This window comes from Molossus molossus, unplaced genomic scaffold, assembly GCF_014108415.1.
Source record: "Molossus molossus isolate mMolMol1 unplaced genomic scaffold, mMolMol1.p scaffold_m16_p_11, whole genome shotgun sequence".
Taxonomy (NCBI): Eukaryota; Metazoa; Chordata; class Mammalia; order Chiroptera; family Molossidae; genus Molossus; species Molossus molossus.
Window position 1 is genome coordinate 83769685 of NW_023425346.1, and position 18781 is coordinate 83788465.

General features: G+C 40.2%; 1 protein-coding gene across 3 annotated transcripts in view; it reads left to right on the top strand.

Moving 5' to 3' along the window:
• The first annotated feature begins 1110 nt into the window (after positions 1 to 1110).
• Positions 1111 to 18781, top strand: part of UNC80 (unc-80 homolog, NALCN channel complex subunit) — a 217818-nt gene continuing 200147 nt past the window's right edge. For all 3 annotated transcript variants that reach the window (XM_036254642.1, XM_036254641.1, XM_036254643.1), the window contains exons 1-6: positions 1111 to 1449; positions 2410 to 2458; positions 5889 to 6045; positions 7196 to 7497; positions 14851 to 14974; positions 17160 to 17233. In XM_036254642.1, coding sequence (XP_036110535.1) covers positions 1358 to 1449; positions 2410 to 2458; positions 5889 to 6045; positions 7196 to 7497; positions 14851 to 14974; positions 17160 to 17233 — 798 coding nt within the window. In that variant the 5' untranslated portion in view covers positions 1111 to 1357. The remainder of the gene's footprint in view (positions 1450 to 2409; positions 2459 to 5888; positions 6046 to 7195; positions 7498 to 14850; positions 14975 to 17159; positions 17234 to 18781) is intronic.

Consider the following 18781-nt stretch of genomic DNA (forward strand, 5'->3'; position numbering starts at 1 on the left):
CCCTTCAATATTGTGAGTTCCTTATGAGCAGGAATCTATATAAATTAGTACTTGGCATATAAAATGAACTCATTAACTATGCATTGAATAAACTGTATTGAGAATCTCTCTTTTCTTGTTTTCAAGATTCATATTAAAAGATGACTGAAAGAAATTAAATGAAGGTTTTATCTTTGTGACAGAAAATACTAATATACATATTGTTTATATATATGATTAATTATACAAGAAATATTTCTATCTACTGAGATCAAGACTAGCATCTGAGTCTTTGTTTCATAGGGTACAGTAATATCTTTGTTCAAAGGGGTATATGACTATGTTTGTTTTTTTTGCATGCAGTTGGATTCACAGCAAGGGTTTTCTACTCAGACTGCTTCATTTTAACCCACCCCTACTTGTTTTACTGCTAGATGAAATATCTAACAGTTATCCGCCTATAAATTACATAAGCACTTGACTGTGAAAATTGAAGGAAAATAGCAGATCTCAAAGGAAAAATCACATTTCCCAACCGCATGATTCACATGTTCTTTGTCAAGTTGTAATTAACTGATACCCACAACTTGTAAGTTTCGGGACAGTTCTGCTTTGGCAAAACAAGCAAGGTTAATTTCTTGTGGTTACCATTTTAAAATGAATTCTCATCTCACATCAGGGAACTTTCAAGCTTTCTGTCTTGCCAAGCTTACTCCCTTCCTGATTTGCACTTCTAATAATTTTCATGTACTCCTTCTGCTAAGCCCCACGGGTGGATTTCTGACCTCCTTGCTGGAGGTGCGAATGAGGCCAAGTTTAGCAACTGTTCTGCGGTTCCCTAAAGCTTCACCCCAGACCTTGACAATTTTTCGGATGCTGAGGTTGGGAGGCAGGACAGGGGACACTCCTGGGGTGCAGCTCCAAGGGAAGGAAGCGAATCCTGGGTGCTGAAGAGGCTGGACAGGGGACCCATGTGCGTTGCGGAGCGTGGATCCTTCGGGCCACCCCACTGCTTCTCAACCTGCCCCTGCTCTCATCTCGCGAAGGGCCTGCAGGCACGGGCCGCTGTCCACAGCCGGAGGTGCTGAAAGCAGGGAGGCGCAGGAGCGGCGAAACGGGCTGCTCCTCAGAGCGCCCCCTCTTTGCTCCGAGGCTCCGCCAGCCCTCCCCCCTCCCGCAGCCATGTTCCACGCGAGGGGAGGAGCAGTGGAAGGGGAAGGGTAGAGGGACGCGGGATCAGGGCGGAGAGAGCCGGCTCTGCCTGAGGGAAGGAGGGGATGAGAGCTGGGGAGAGCAACGGGAGGAGGAGGAGGCGGAGGAGGAGGCTACTGAGGAGCCAACGCTGGGTCCTGCAGTAAGACTCCCAGGAGCCACCATCATGGTGAAGAGGAAGAGCTCCGAGGGCCAGGAGCAGGACAGCGGCCGCGGCATCCCCTTGCCCATCCAGACCTTCTTGTGGCGGCAAACCAGGTGAGGGGCGCAGAGGGTGCGCCGCTCGGGCCAGCCTGGGCTGGGGGCACTCCTGGGGCCACCCGGGTCCTCTCCACCGCCACCGCCGCTGCCACTGCTGCTGAGGCCGCGCCACAGCCTGCAGCTCCCTCTCTGGGGCTAGAAAGCAAGCCCTCTGCACCCCCTTAAAAACACGCATTTAGAAATATTTCTGTGAAGTTTAACTATAGGCAGTTTGGCTGTTGTTGAATAAATATATACATTATTTAGGGAATAGGAGGGCAGAGAGCCTAGGAAAAGGCGCCAGGGAACTAGGGAAGATCATTCTGACCGGTTGTGCTCAGCATCCAATTTGCCCTCCATCTCCTGCTGTAATTCCAGCCCGGTGACCTGTTGTTTTTCTAGTTCCTGTTTGACAAATATCTGCTATGCCCACTTGTTAACCATTTTTGCTCGGATTCAGCAAGCTTAATATTCCTGGTGAAATCCCCAAAGAATGCTTTTTCATAAGGCTCCCCCACTCCCCCCCCCCAAAAAAGCCTGAAACCTATTCCAATAAATGAGAAACAAAGGTCTCTTTATTATTACTATTTATTATTATTATTATTGAGATTTATCATATAAGAAATTAGGTTCTGAAAATCATGACACACAAACTGTGTTCATTTTTCGGTTTTAATATGACTGCACATGAGTATTGCACCACTTCTGACTACCAGCGATTTTGAATCTGATTAGGTAAAATCTTCAGAATAAGAGTCAATACAGAAAACACAGAGATCCACATCTCTTTCATATATGTAATTACATATGCAAAAGCAAATGTGGTCAGCTGTTCAACACTTTCTCATTAGCAAGCTATAAGGAGGCATTAAATTTGAGTTTTATAGCATCATCTTATTCATTGGAAAATATGTCATAAGGATGTTCTAATAATAATTTCATTTATGTTTTTAACAAATATCTGTATTGATTTTTCAGTGCATTTTTGAGGCCTAAACTGGGGAAGCAATATGAAGCCTCTTGTGTGGTATGTGATATTCATTATTTAATGATTTCCATACTCTGTGTGGTATTTTCAACCCAAAGAAAGACATTAAATCATACTGACTATATGTATATAGTTCACTCAGCAAATATTATCAAGCACTTACTATGTGCCAGGCACAGTTCTAGATGATTGGAGAGACCAATAATCAAAACAGATACGCCCTCTGCGTCCCTCACTGGTTTGCTGCCACAGGAAGGTCTGGATTTGCATTCTAGTGGGAGGGGGCAAGCTACTCACAAATGTGTGAAATACATAGTAAGCCAGATAGTGACAAGTGCTATGGAGAAAAATCAAGCAGGAAAGGAGATTAGGAAGCACTAGGGTGGGGCTTTCATTTTAGAGGTGGTAGATGGATAAGGTTTACCTTAAGGTTTACCCTTGACAAAATCTTGAAGGAAGGGAAGAAGGAATAGTTGAGAGAAAAGCAGAGGTAACAGCAAGTCTGAAGGACCTTCACCCAGAGTGATGGGAGGGATAGAGCAGCAGAGAGGGTAGAGAGATAACAGAGAAGCAGGTGGTAGAAAGCCTTGAAAGGCAAGAATAATCAATTAAGTCCTTAATTAACAAAATTGCAGTTATTATATAGTGAGAGTTTATAAAATGAGTGTTTATGAACTACTAAAACCAAGTAACATGCAATACTGAACTTTAATGTCCTTTATTTGTTGTGCAAGTCTGAAAATGGATGATATAAAATAATTATGAAAATAATGATATTAATATAGGGGTGGGCAAAAATAGGTTTATAGTCATGAGTACACAAAACAAAGAGTTTAATTCTTGTATTGTTTATGTAGTAATTATTGTATTATTTATCTGTATTGTTCATCTCATTATTATTGTTATTATTTTGCATCCTTACTTATGATTTATCTTTTAGGTGATGATGGCTGATAATTTAACCAACTTTTGCCCACCCCTGTATTTATGCAAAATAGAGTGTTTTGTCCTGAGATTCTAAGATAATCCCATATCCCTACAAATTCTCATTGTACAAATTGAGAGCAAAATACATGAAATTGTGAACAAATGAAGTGGAATTTCCATAGACTTCATTACAATTTGAAGCTCACATTATGTATTTTATAAACTAAAAATGGAAATCTACCTATTTAGATATTGCCATAAATATTTGCAAATAGCTGCTAGATGACCTTCTAGTAATGTGTTCTGAAAAGTGTTAGGGAACAAACTAGGATGGATGCCAACTGGAGAGTTAAACACACACACACACACACACACACATACACACACACACACATCCACTCGTACACTCACTCATACACTCACACAGTCTCAAGCTGGACTTTTTTGTTGTTGTATTGCTTGCCCTTCAAAGATATATTTAAAATCTAACTTTTTAACAAGAGCCTTTTAATGGAAATAGTTTATATTGTTCTCAAGTGAGAGTAATTTCACACTTGAATTATCTGAGCCTTCTTTAAACCATGCTTACAATTATACTAGCTTAAAATAATCCTGACCTTTCTCTGTTCTTGGCAAAGATATGTTTGACATTTTTAATGTCACATGATATCAAATAGCTAAGTCACAATCAAACATAGGTAGATATAGAGATATGATAACTAAATTGAAAGTTATTTTATCTATTAAAAATTACCTAAAGACTGAGAAAATTAAAAATATATGAATTTGCATCACCAGCATATCCAAGGTTATTTTGTTTCTTAAAGAAAAGAAAAAAAGACTAGATCTCTGATTTCACTGCTTACCAAAACTTCAGCATGTTTTTCATTATGAATTTCTTATTTTTCTTTTTTGAGTCAAAACGTAAATAGTTTCTACCCAGCCAGTGTGGCTCAGTTGGTTGAGAGTTGGCATGTACACCAGGAGGTTGCTGGTTCAATTCCCAGCCAGGGCACATGCCTGGGTTGCAGTTTCCATCCCCAGTAGGGAATGTGCAGGAGGCAGCCAATCAATGTTTCTCTCTCATCAATGTTTCTATCTCTCTCTCCTTCTCCCTTCCTTTCTCTGAAATCAATAAAAGCATACTTTTTAAAAAAGTAAATAGTTTCTTTTGGAGAATCTCTGTATTAAGCCACATCTCTCTCTTTTTTTTAAGTATCTTAATGATTCTGATAATACAGCTTGAACACTTGGGATTTGTATTATGATCACTATAGAGCACACTCACAATTTTCTAGACCATTTAGGGCATTGAATACTAATTGGGTTCTGCTTATACAAGTCAAATGCTTAATAAATTATTATATATTTCATAGCTACACTTTCCCCAACACTTGCAGCAGTTCTCAACCTGTGGGTCGCAACCCCTTTGGGGCTCAAATGACCCTTTCACAGGGGTTGCCTAAGACATAACAGTAGCAACATTACAGTTATGAAGTAGCAACAGAAGTAATTTTATGATTGGGGGTCACCACAACATGAGGAACTGTATTAAAGGGTCACGGCATTAGGAAGGTTGCAAACCACTTCTTTCTGGGATATACTCCTTCAAAAATAAAATGCTGAGTAGATCAAACTTATTTTGGGTTACTACACTCTCTGAAAACATCCCTGGCCAGGATAGAAGTGTTAAACTATCAAAGCAAAAATAGCTCATTTTCCTCCTTCCTCCCTCTCTCTTTCTCTCTCTTCCTTTCTTTACTCAGCAAATATATTAAGTATCTTTATCATTCTAGGCATTAGGTAAGGAGTGTCCTGTGCTCAGTTATTGCTAGAGACATGGAATAACTCAGAGACCCCAAAGTTAGATTTTTGAAGGAGTATAACTTATTTAACCCTTATTGAACATTGACATAAATTCTGTCCCTCAAGACACTTTTACAAAAGACATTTCACTCTGGTTTGCAGTTTTGAGAGTCTTTTTGGGTGACTCAGCAGCATTTTATAAAATATTATATTAAAAAAATTGCCACTAAGCCAAACTAGCTAGAACACATACCTAGGTTGCAGGTTAGATTCCTGGCCCTGGTCAGGGTCCTGTGGGAGACAACCAGTGTGTCTCTTTAACCTTGATGTTTCTCTCTCTCTCACTCCCTCTTTCCCTCCCTCCCTTCCACTCTATCTAAAAATCAATGGAAAAATATCCTCAGGTGAGGATTAACAAAAGAACAACAAAACTGCATGACTTACAAGTGTTGTTCTTTTTGTTAGAGGAAGCTTATTTTGATAGATATGATGATGATTTAATAATTTAAGCCATACACTTTGGATAAAAATCTGAAAATGAGTAAAGAATAGGAAATTATTATTGACTTCTTACATGTCAAAAAAAGCAATGCAATGTACTGTAAGTACATTCTAAGAAATCTGGTCCAATAATTTGCATCTTTTAGCGTATGTTGTACCTTGATATCATTTTTTCACCAATCAGAATCTCTGACTTCTCATTTTACATGCTTTCTTTCTTTTTTGTTACCTATAGTCCTTTGAACGAGTGTTGGTGGAAAACAAGCTGCATGGCCTCTCTCCGGCCCTCTCTGAAGCCATCCAGAGTATTTCCAGATGGGAGCTGGTGCAGGCTGCTTTGCCTCATGTCCTCCACTGCACTGCAACCCTCCTTTCAAACAGAAACAAGCTAGGTTGGTGCTCCTGTGTTCCTTATTTACGACATGCCATCATCCCGTGTGTTCAACATTCATAATAACATTAGGTACTCACTATTTCCCCAGGCACTGTGTACACATTTTCTCATTTAATTCTCATGCCCTCCCCCCACACACTGGTACCACTGTTACCTCCATATTACCAATGAGGAAACTGACTCTCTTACATTTTAATTAATTTTGCAAGTAGTACATGAATATATTCTCCTTCTAAACATTAAAATGTTATAGGAAAGCTAAAGACTCTCACCCATCCAAGAAGAGTCCCCATCAGAGTTGTCTTCTGTGCCCTCCCAGCTCCTAAAGAAACCACTTTCCCTTTGCGGTACTGTATATATGTGTGTGTGTTCCCATAAAGATGGTCTTTTTTGGATATTCTGTGGATTTATCACACGACAGTCTATCCTAGTCATCTACCCCATGTCAGTGTACCTGCTCTTTTCCAGCCACTTTGTCCCCCTCATGTGGGTCTCTGCTCAAATGTTACCTTTATAGAGGTGCCTTTCCTGGTCACACTCCCTAAAATAGAGTCGCTGTTATCTTCCGAGCCTATTTTATTGACCATTATGCTGCCCATTAGGAAATATGTAGTTGACTCTTGAACAATGGCTGGAGGGTTGAGGTTGAGGGTGGTTAGGTGCACACCACCCCCACTTGTGAAAATGCACACATAACTAACTGCAGTCTGCCCTTGTATCTGTGGATTACACCAACCACAGATTGAAAACAGTATTTTCTATCCTGGTTGGCAGATGCAGAACACAAGGACAGAAAGGTCAACTGTATTTATTGAAAAAAATATGCACCCTAAAGGGACTGGTGTAGTTCAATCCCACGTTCTTCAAGGGTCAACTGTATTTGATATCTGACTAAGAAGATGTGATGCGTGCATTTTTCTCCTCCTATGACAGCATGTCATTCTGCAGAGACTGCAACCTGTTAGAAAGCCCCCAAACAAGGTGTGCCTTTCCAGCAGTGGTTATTCAGGGTATAAAGAAATGCTAGTGTCTCTCAGGAAATTGAACCACAGAGCAAAGCAAAGATGTTCTTCCCAGATCTAAAATCGACGTCCATTGTTCTGGTCACAGAGTTTGCCTTAACCTGGCTGTGTGGTCATCCCATGCAGGCCACCAGGATAAGCTGGGCGTCGCTGAGACAAAGCTCCTTCACACCCTACACTGGATGCTTCTGGAGGCCCCCCAGGACTGCAACAGTGAGCGGTTTGGGGGTACAGACCGAGGATCCAGCTGGGGTGGCAGTAGCAGCGCTTTTATCCACCAGATTGAAAACCAGGGTTCTCCAGGGCCGCCTTGCCAAAGCAGCTCCTATGACGAGGAAGAAAACAACCGAAGGAAGATCTTCCAGAACTCCATGTCTACTGTGGAGCTCTTTGTGTTCCTGTTTGCTCCTCTAGTCCACAGGATCAAGGTAAGCAGAAAGGCTGCGGAAGGATATGGGTGAAGTGAAGGTGACCTTTAAATGGGATTTCAATATTTGGTTGTCCATGTCTTTGGATGATTTTATAGCAAGACAAGGCATAGAGAAATTTTTCTCTATATTAAACTACTGAACATTATTTCAACAACACAATTCTCTAAACACCATTTACCTACTTAAAAATATTCAATGGTTAACCACCTGCCCCAAGATAATGTCCAACATATTAAACATGGCATATAAGGTCGAACATGATCTAGGGCTCAAGTTCCTCTCATTGTTCTTCTAACCTCAACTTCCATGGCATCATTTTCATGAATCTTTTCCTCTTCCCTTCTTCATGTAGATTTAGGTACTATGTCCTTTGTATTTCTGTAGCACTTTGTGGCTGCTCCTATTATAATACAGGGTCTAGAGCAGAAGTTTTTAATTTTTATGTGCTGTGAACTTCTTGACAGGTTGTTTCAACCTAACTAAGATTTGCTTTTCAAATATTTTTCAAATGCATAATATACAAAACATAGGATTATATGGAAACCAATTACATCAAAATATAATTATATCTATATACTCTTTGGATCTAAAAAATACAATGTCATCTGAAATCACCACGCCACCACTCTCCAGCCATGTGATTTTGGTGATATTACTTAACCTTTTGGATCCCTCATTGCATAAAGTAGTGGATACCCATAACACAGGGTAAATATATGTGAAGACATATACTGTTCCAAAACAAAGAAATCAGAAACTATTTGTTATTTCTGTGAATTAATAAATTATAATATTCCACCTAAATGCTAAGATAAGAGATAAAAAGGAATTAATATACTCAACTGTTCTTTAGTAGAATACCTAATGAATACATGTTTCAATTTAGCAATATATATATTTATATACGAAGATGGTTGTGAGACCATTAGCAATCACTACGCAGGGATGGACTGATGAGTCTTTTCACCCGTTTTAGTTTTAGTGAAAGTTTACTTTCAATGAAAACTGTCCCACTGCTGGTAGGAATAGAACTGAAGTTGCCTGTTAAATCCCCAAAACGATCTGCACACACTGGCTGCATTGCCCATCAAACATAGTGGACATTTTTAAATGTTGTTAAATCAAATTAAATTCCTGCTTTGAAAGCTTTAACTTTTCATTTCAAAAAGTCTTTTTATAAAGGCTACACTTAATGGAAAGCATTGCTTTAACTGAGACTGTTCTCCTGGCTTGTGGGACCTGCAGGTCCGGGTCCTGCTACCGTCTCGGCCTCATCTTCCTCCATCTCACTGGCCTCGCTCTTGTCCATGAACCTCTAGGATCACCCTCAAACTGGACAAGTTCATTCTCTCATTCAGGTCCTTGCACTGATTTTTCCTCCCATTTGGAACATTCACCCCCATGCTCCACCCTAGACTTTCACATGGCCACATCCTTCTCATGGATTTTCTCTCAACCCAAATGTCACCACCTCGGAAAGAATGTCCCTGCTTACTTTAGTTCCACAAGCACATGGCTCTATTATTTTTCTTCTGTCTTAGCACTTATCAGTACCTGAAATGATTCTATGTGTTTACATGTTGTTGCCCATCACCCCCACTAGAACAGGTGTTCTTGAGCAAAAGGATACGGCCTGTCCAGGTCACTGTATATCTGGTGTCTAGAATAAGATCTGACATATATGAGGCACTCAATAAATACTTAATGACTGGCTACCTGAGTAAACCCAGGTTATTATCAGAAGCTTGTCCAGGGCTAAAAGTAGCAATTATATGTAGGTACATAGTCCTTTAAATGGAGAGGACAGGAAATAACTCTTCTTGAAAAATGGTAGTGCAGCCGGCCAGTGTGGCTCAGTGGATTGAGCGTCTTCTCATGGACTGAGAGGTCCTGGTTCGATTCCTGGTCAGGGCACATGCCTGGGTTGCGGGCTCAATCCTTAGTAGGGGGCGTGCAGGAGGCAGCCAATAGATATATCTCTCTCACACCAATGTTTCTTTTTTCTTTTTTTATCCTCACCCGAGGACATTTTTGCACTTCTCTTCAGAGAGAACAGGAGGGAGAGAGGGAGGAAGAGAGAGAGCAACATCGACTGATTGCCACCCACACGACCCCAACTGGGGCTGGGGATGAACTGCAACCGAGGTACGTGCCCTTAGCAGGAACTGAACCCGGGTCTCTCTGGTCCGCAGGCTAACCCTCTAACTGCTGAGCCAAACCGGCCAAGGCTTACATCAATGTTTCTATCTCTCTCTCCCTTCCTCTCCCTCTAAAAAAAATCAATAAAAACATATTGGAAATTAAACAAATAAATAACATAACAAATGGTAGTGCATAAAGATGTTTATCTGTGGAGATATAGCCTCTGGATTAAAAAACAGGGACATACAGCAGTGGCTGGAACGGCTGGAATTTTATATGAAGACATGGCTGAGAGTGCACGTGTTAGGAACAGACAGCCTGAGTTTGAAACCCTTGCCTGCTGCTTCTTACTGTATGACACAAACTGACCTTCTGTTGGCCTCAGTGTTCTCATCTATAAATTGGACATAAGAATGATTGGGTAGTATGAGGATTAAACAAATTATAGTGTTCAACATTACACATAAGAAGGCATTAACAAATATTAGTTGCTTTTAGTGTTGGCATTTTATTGCTTTAGTATTATGTATTTTTATAAAAAAGATTCAAGACCCTCTTTCAGGAGAAATTGCACAGATAACTGAGAAAAACTGACTCAAGACCCCCAAGTTTTACCTATGGCCTGGGACTGGAGCATTTATAAGGAAGTAAGAGAATGCATATAAAACACTGCTCAGTGATTAACACATAGTAAACAATTAATCTTAGCTATTATTACTAGAATTATTATTTCTTTATCATTTTATTATTGCTATGAGCAAAGTATTGCCCTAGATGCGACATGGAATAAAAAAATGTTGAGTCAATATATTTCCCAACAAGACTTTTTCCTTTTGACTGACGTGTTTGCTTTTTTTTAGTGTAGTTGAGGAATTTACAATCTCTCATCAGGATTTCTCAACTTCAACATTGTTGGCATTTTGGACCAGATAATTCTTTGTTGTGGGGGGGTGTTCTGTGCGTTGGAGGATATTAGTAGTATCTCTGGCCTCTACCCACTAGACGCCAGTAGCATCTCTTCCCTCTGCGTTGTGCCAACCACAAACAACTCTGGACATTACCGAATGTCCCCAGAGGGCGGGGAGAGGGAAAAATTGCCCTGACTGAGAACCACTGCCCTAGACCTTTCATTGCCTGCTGGTTACCCAGCACTGTCTGGACTATCTGCTCCCTGTCCACACTGCACCCATGGGATTGGCTCCTCACCAGCACCATCAATGTCCTTTGCTCCCTATTCTTCCTTTGCACTTGTCCCACTTGGCAGAGCTTTTCTTGACTTTCCTCCCCCAAGTCCCCAGTCAGCACTTACAAGGACAGTGTTGTACATCGAGGCTCTTACAGGACACGGTGCTGCAGGACACAGGAGAAGCAGAAATCCAGTCAAGGCATGAGCCAGCCATACCTCCGCTTCCTCCCCTCTCATTTACTCCTCAACTTCATACACTTGCTTCTGCTCTCCTCTGTTAGGTAACCATTTTCACATATCATTTCTAATTTTTACAGCCACCCACAGGGACGTAGATATCTACGTCTGCATTTTACCAAAGAGGAAACTGAGGTCCAGAGAGATAGTAATCAAGCTCATAAATAGCTGAGGCAAGATTCAAAATAAATTCCATCTGACTTTCTACAAAAGTATACTGCTTCCTATGCATCTGTACGGAAGCTCTTCCCACTGAGGTCGTAAACAGCCTCTGACCTAGTACCCTAATCTTTATTCTACAGTCCTCATCTCACTAAAACCTCAGCAGCATTTGAAACTACCATCATGCCTTCTTGAAAATTTCCAATCCTTTTGTGACACCGCCTTCTGCCCATTCTCCTTGTATCCCTGACTATTTGTGCTCTATTTCCTTTGAGAGCTTATCTTCTTTGCCCCTTTAACATGAGGCTTCCTCAGAGATGCATCTTGGACCCTTTGACCTTCTCACCCCATCTTCTTTTTGGAAGATCTCCTGTCCAGCTTCATTTACCATGAGGTCATCTCGTTCTACATCTCTAACCTAGACTCCTCTCCTGATCGCTAGACAAAATTGTCAACTAGATTCTTCAAACTGATGATCTATGGGAACTTCAGATTTCCCCTGGAATGATTCCAAGTCCCAGTGTCTTGTATTTCAGGTGATGGACTCATTCACATGAACTCAAAAAACTAGGAGCTACTTTTGAACTCCCTCATTCTTACCAACCCATTACACTAATCACAGTCTTACTCGTTTTGTCTCCTAAATAGTTCTCAAATGTATCACATCTTTTTTTGTCCCTATTCACTACATTAACCCAAGCTTTCATCATCCCTTACCTGGACCTCTGACTTGGGCCACTTTCTAACTGGATTCACAGCCTCCAAGTTTGTCTCATAAAGTTCAACCCTAATACCAAAGTGACCTATCTTAAATGCAGATCTGACCATATCACCAACACACTTAAAGCAAGTTGTTGATTTCTCACCATACAGAAGGTGAAACTCCAGCTCCTTAATCTGGTAACTAGACCATCCATTATATGCCGTTAAAGGAGACTCTAGAAGTGGAATTAGGGTCCCAAAGTTTATGGATTCAGCCAACTTAAGAGGACTTACAAAGGAAACCAAGAGGAGGCCATAGGTTCTACAGGTATTCAGGTCTGAAGAGTAATTGGATATACTGATGTTATTTGGGGAAAGTAAAATTAATCAACAAGTAAGTATGATACTCAAGAGTTACACAATCTAGTGGGGACTATATCAAATAAACAAAATGATGACAGTGGCCATCAGTGAGTGCTAAGTGTCACCAGAGCTCCAAGGCCAGGGTTTTAGTATAAGAGCTCACTCACTGCTGCAGTGTCCATTGGAGTCTTATTTGTGCCAAGATTACTTATGAGAAGCATGGAAAAGGACTGAGCTCAGAAACTACAAAATCATTGAAACCAGGTCAATTGCAATTTGGTGTCCTGCATTTCTAGAGACGAATCTGATAAGCTTTGCTTACTATTAATTCCCTGCTTGCTGGATCTAAAAGCATACTTAATGCTACGCAGCATTCTAATACCACACTTAATACTATGCAACATTCCCCATGTCCATTTCAAGGGCAGGGGCTTACGCTCCCCTTAGCTCCAAACCTGCCTGTTAAACTTTACACTTACTGTCTCTAGTTGAATATCTAATAGGATCCCGAACCTAACATGTCTAAAACTGGGCTCCTGATATCCCCAAACCTGCTCCTCCTTCATCTAGCCCATCTTTACCAAAGACAAAGCCAAAAATCTTTGACATTTTTTCTCTTACACTCTACTTCTGGGCCTGTACGTTCTATCTTCAAAATGTGTCCAGAATCTACTACTTCTCAATTTTCTCTCTACTTACACCCTAGTGGAATCATCTTTCCCCGAGGTCCAGCTTCCTCAATAGTCTGTTTCCACCTTTGCCCTTAATTCTTAATAGCCTGAGTGATCCTGTCAAAACAAACATTCAGTCGTGTCATTTCACTACTCAGAACCCTCCAGTGGCTTCCCATCACAGTCATTGCTCAAGTCCTCACTATGACCTATCAGGCCCTGTATGACTTGGAACTCAATAACTTCTCTGACCATATTGTTTTCTACTGTTCTGACATTCACTGGACTCCTCCTGGCTGTTTCTTGATACACAAGGCATACTTAGAATCTTGCACTTGCTGATCTTTTTTCACATAATGCCTTTTTTGTTAAATATCTACATGGCAGCTCCTTATTTCCTTCAGATCCTTCTCAAAAGTTACCTTTAGCCTTCCCTGGCCATTTAGTCTGAAATAGAAACACTTTGCCTGCTTTATTCTCCTTTATATTAGGAGAGCAGGGATTTTTCTATGCTTTGTTCATTGATGTAGCCCAGAACCTAGAATAGTACCAGGTACATAGTACATGGTCTTTAAATACTTGCAGAATGAATGTACCTCCACAGGGAGTCCTAGAGGTTTCCTATTGTGCGCCCTGCTGGGATGCCAGGATCCCAGTTGATATCCTACAGAAGAAGCCTGTCTCTATCCACATTCAGATTTATTCAGGGATTTCCTCAGCTTTTCCAGTTGAAGCTTCTTTTGACACTGAGGTACATTGATTCACCATTTGCAGAATCACCTTATTTTTTCCTTCTTTTCCAATTTCTTCCCAGCTCTTATCTTTCTGGATCAGTGGTTTTCAAACATGGCTACATGTGAGAGTCCGCAGGGGAACTTTAGAAAACCTCACAGCGACTCTAATTTAATTGGTCTGGGTAGGGGAGGACGTGAGACCTGGGCCTCCTGTGTTTTAAAAGCTCCCCTGGTGATTATAATATGAAAGCCAGGATTACAAATCACTGCCCTAAGTGAATGCCTGGGTCTCAGCTGTGTTCATTAATCTGCCACATTCTCTGCTTCCATCTCTACTTTGGAGTGGCTGAGTTGTTTAACATGTAATCTCAGAATGTCCTATATGTGTACTTATACAATATGAGAGTCCATCTTAAACATAGCCTCTCAAAATGATATAATGATGAAACACAAAGTGTGCTCTCTGAAATAGACCTTAAATTGTAGATAAATGGAGTCAGTTTGGGTTGTAAAGTCAGAGCAATTTAGCAAATATTTAGTGGACATGTACTGTGCACCCAATTCCTAATGTTGGGTTAAGCATTATGACAATATAGGGGCTGTGGGGGGAGGGAGGATGACTGATATATCCCTACCCTCTAGGAGTTAAAGATTATTTAGAAGGCAACATTACAAAATAATGCATTAGGAAGGGTCTAAATATATGATTCTGATTTTGTGAAATGCAAGAACAAGAGAGGGACTAGAGAATAGAAAGGATATTCCCTTCCAAGGAAAAAAAGGACAATTAAATAATTAAGAGGAATAATAATGATTACTACAAGGAAAGAGATCTGCCAAGACTTGAAATAAACAGGCCTCCATCACTGCTAACACTAAACAATAATTCGTGTGTTTCATGCTTTGCCCAGAGTGGAATTTTAATTAAATATTAATATTGCCTAAAGGGGACCACCCTGTTTTTCACAGTAATTGTGACGATAACCTAGGGCTATTGGTGTACCCTGGAAACACTCATTTGTGTGATGAAAGATCTGGATGGTTAACCCATTTTGAAAATAATGTTGTGAATGATGTTAATCCTCACACAGACTGGTCCCTTCAACCAGTTCTCAGAGGTCACTTAGTGGATACAGATCTTCTCTTTCCCCAGGAGTCTGACCTCACCTTCCGACTGGCCAGCGGGCTTGTTATTTGGCAGCCCATGTGGGAGCACAGACAGCCCGAAGTCTCTGGCTTCACAGCACTGGTGAAGCCCATCAGGAACATCATCACAGGTTTGTGACTCAGACCCTCCGTGGGGTGGTCCTAGCAGACTCCTTTGCGTGCAGGAACGAGGGTGATGGGAGAATTAGCCCTTAAAGAAGCCCAGAGGAAGACACTTTCTCCAGGGAGTTATCCAGGTGTCCAGTACGGGAGCCCTTCACATGACGAGAAACTCCAAACCAAGGGCACATGTGTTGTGTGACTTTGAGTAAGGCTTTTTAACCTTCTGTGTAACTTAACCCAACCTTGCAAGGTACATAATATGTTAATGTCTTTTGTAAACCAAGCGTGCCATATTATTCTTATACTATGTATGATAAGATGTTTATAGTGACATATGCTTTCTGTAGTCATTCAAAAGGAAGATGAAAATGTTTATACAGTAAAAGTAGACTAACCTCACAACTTACATGTATACACTATATTAACTATTGAAATAAACTATAAAATCAAGAATAACTATCTGTCAAATGGTTTAAGTATCAAGTAACTAAATAAGTAAAGATGTCATAGACAGAAGTGATATACTTCAGATTCCATGGGTGAAATGAGGTTAATTTCAATGGATTAAAACAATTTGAGAGTGAAGACAGATGTATGAGGTTAAAAAACTGAAAACAGTGTAAATAAAACATAAGAAAAATAAAATATGCTGCAGTAAAACAAAGTTATTGAAAAAGCTATATCTTTAGGTTTATTTATTTATTTTTTAATGCTTTTTCTTTATTGATTTTTAGAGAGAGAGGAAAGGAGAGAGACAGAGAAAAACATCAATGAGAAAGAACATCGATTGGCCTCCTCCTGCATGCCCCCCACTGGGGTTCGAGCCCACAACCTGGGCATGTGCCCTGACCAGGAATCAAAGTGACAACCTCTTGGTACATGGGCCAATGATCAACCAACCACTGAGCCACACTGGTCGGGCTCTTTATGTTTAAAAAAAAATCTTTTTTCATTTATTTTGAGACCTCTCACTTTCCCATATGTATGTAGAGGTCACTTCAAATTTAGGTTTTCTCTCTTTTTTTTTCTCTCTCTCCCTTCTTCCCTCTCTCTTCTCATCCCTAAATTTATTTAACACATGTCCAAAATCAATTAAGAATTGATGTCCAGGTGAACAGTACCTGGGCTATTCCCTTCCCTTTGCTTCTGTACAATATCCACAATGGGTTCTTTTCCCCTCTCCCTGACCCCTGGGGACTTGAAATGGTGCCCAGCATCTGAGGGAAAATTAAACTCAGCTTAGATAGCAGGGCCAGAAGAAACAACAATGGCACATGATTGACACCTCCCCTGGTCTCTCGTTTTGTGAAGCTGGTAAAATTACTTTCCTCTCAGCACCAGATTACTAACAATTGAAATGGACTGTTGCCATTTTAGCTTCCCATTGTTCTCGAATGTTAGGTAAAGGGGGAACGGATATGAATCGTACTTCAGGAGCAGCGTATTGTGGTCATTAAGGCACAGACACGGAGCCAGATAAATTGGGCTGGAACCTTTATACAAGGGTCAAGTTAAACTTGATGTGCCTCATGTCTTTACCTGTGAAATGGGTCTAATAATATGTCATATGTTATTTACTATACACTTACTCTAAGGGTTAAATAAGCTGATATATAACACTTATAACAGCATTTGGCCGATGTTAAGTACTATGTAGATGTTAACTATTGTTGTTTTTAGTATTACCAGCTTTTTAACACCTTAACCTGTTGAGTCAGACTAAAGAGACGAAGAGATCTAGATGGACAACCTAGAAATGCTAAGACTTTTTTTTTTTTTTTATCCTCACTCGAGGACATTTTTCCATTTTTTGTTCAGACAGAGCGGGAGGGAGAGAGAGGAAGAGGGAGAGAAAGAAACATCAATGTGAAGGGACACATCGAGTGGCCACCTGCACGACCGACCAGGGCCGGGGACAAACTGCAACCGAGATACGTGCCCTTAGTGGGAACCGAACCCGGGCCTCTCTGTACCGCAGGCCGACGCTCCAACCGCTGAGCCAAACCGGCTAGGGCAGAAATGCTAAGACTTTTTAATTGGTTATTTGATTTCTCTTACAACATGTTATTAAATGTCTTCTTTTCAAGGTGATAATGAACTGTTAAAATAGGATTTTTTATTTGAAAATGAGATGAGCTTATGAAATTAAATGAACTTATACAATTTGTGATAGAATTTCTTCCATCTTCACAGCTAAGAGAAGCTCTCCTATTAATAGTCAGAATCAGACCTGCGAATCACCAAATCAGGACACAAGACAGGGAGAGGTGAGTTTACTTTAACCATGAGAAGACAGGGGGTGGTCACTCCTTGGTGTAGTGCAAAGGGTAAGACCTGAGGTCTAGAATGATACAACTTGGCTTCAATGCTGGCTCCTCCTCCCTGAATGTGAAACTTTACACAGCCTCAGGTTTTCTATCTGTCAGTGTGCAAAATAATTTTATGCACTTCCCAGAAGTGTAGGTGGGGATACTGAAAGAAGAAAATGTACAACTATTGGTTTATCTCAATGGCTAGTGTGTAACATTAAATGTTAGTTATCATTATTCATTCCATGTTAACAAAAGTATCATCATGTTCTCAATTATTGAATCCCCCATATTAGCTAGGCAGTCCTAATGTGGGTACGATAGTGCTGTAGCAGGTGGGGAGGGAGTAAAAAAGAGTCATAAGACACAGTTCTGCACTAAGGAAACCAAAAGTTTAATGAGGAATCAAGACTAATACAATGAAACAGAAGTTGCATAATAAAACAATATCATTTAATGCAAATTTGGCATGCATGACTTGGTTTAAAAAAGAAGGAAATGAAGGCAAGAGTAGTTCAAAGCTACTGCCAATAACTTAGCATGTGTTCTGATGACCTGCCTTCACTTCCAATTCAACATGCAAAAGCAAAGACTTGGAAGCTTCCATCAAAGTTGGATCCTCCTTTCAAATGATGGAATATTACTGCTAGGAGTATCATCATTCTTTATTCTCTCCAAATTGAATATTTTGGAGTACCATTATATCTATTATTTACTGAGCAAATGCTAAGTACAGACACTGTGATTTATATGCTACATTTTATCTCTTCTGCAATGTACTTTTTTCACTTTTAACATCTTTGAAATTGAGTGTGTTTGATGATCTTTGGCCCTTTACGATCTCCCTGCCTGGGAGCAGTTTTGATATAGTCGTCATTATTGCACAGCATGAATGGGGTCATTTCCAGCATCTGAATTTGCAGAATCAGAATCAGTTGTTTTAGAAGAATATGTCAGAGAGTACGGTGGAGCACTCTTTGACAAAATAACACTCTTGACATGGAGAAAGCCATTCTGTGGGAAAACATGTATCAACAACTCTTAGTTAAAATTTTTCCATGTAAAACAAGTTAGGTATGCCTACACCAATTTATTTCACTTATATTTTTCTTTTTACATATACACAGGATGGCTATATGATCAAAAGCTATGCCTGCCTAAGTCTGAGATAGCCCCTTTAATAAGTATAAAATAGAAAGTCCTCACTGATAAGAAGTGTCCTAGTTTTTTTCTTAATTGAACATAAAATATGGGTGTATCTTACAACTGATGACATCTTGGATAGAATGAAATACATCACTATCATATTGCACACTCCTTAATCCTCATGATTTGATTTTTTTGCTGAGAAATTATATTTGGTTGTCATTTTGTTTTGTTGCTCAGATGTGCTCTTTATTCCCTATGCTTACAACTACCTTCTATCCAGTTCTACATAATTAGTTTGCAGCTTGAAACACCTAATTGCATTTTCTACCTCTAGCCTCTCCTGCTTCATATAAATAT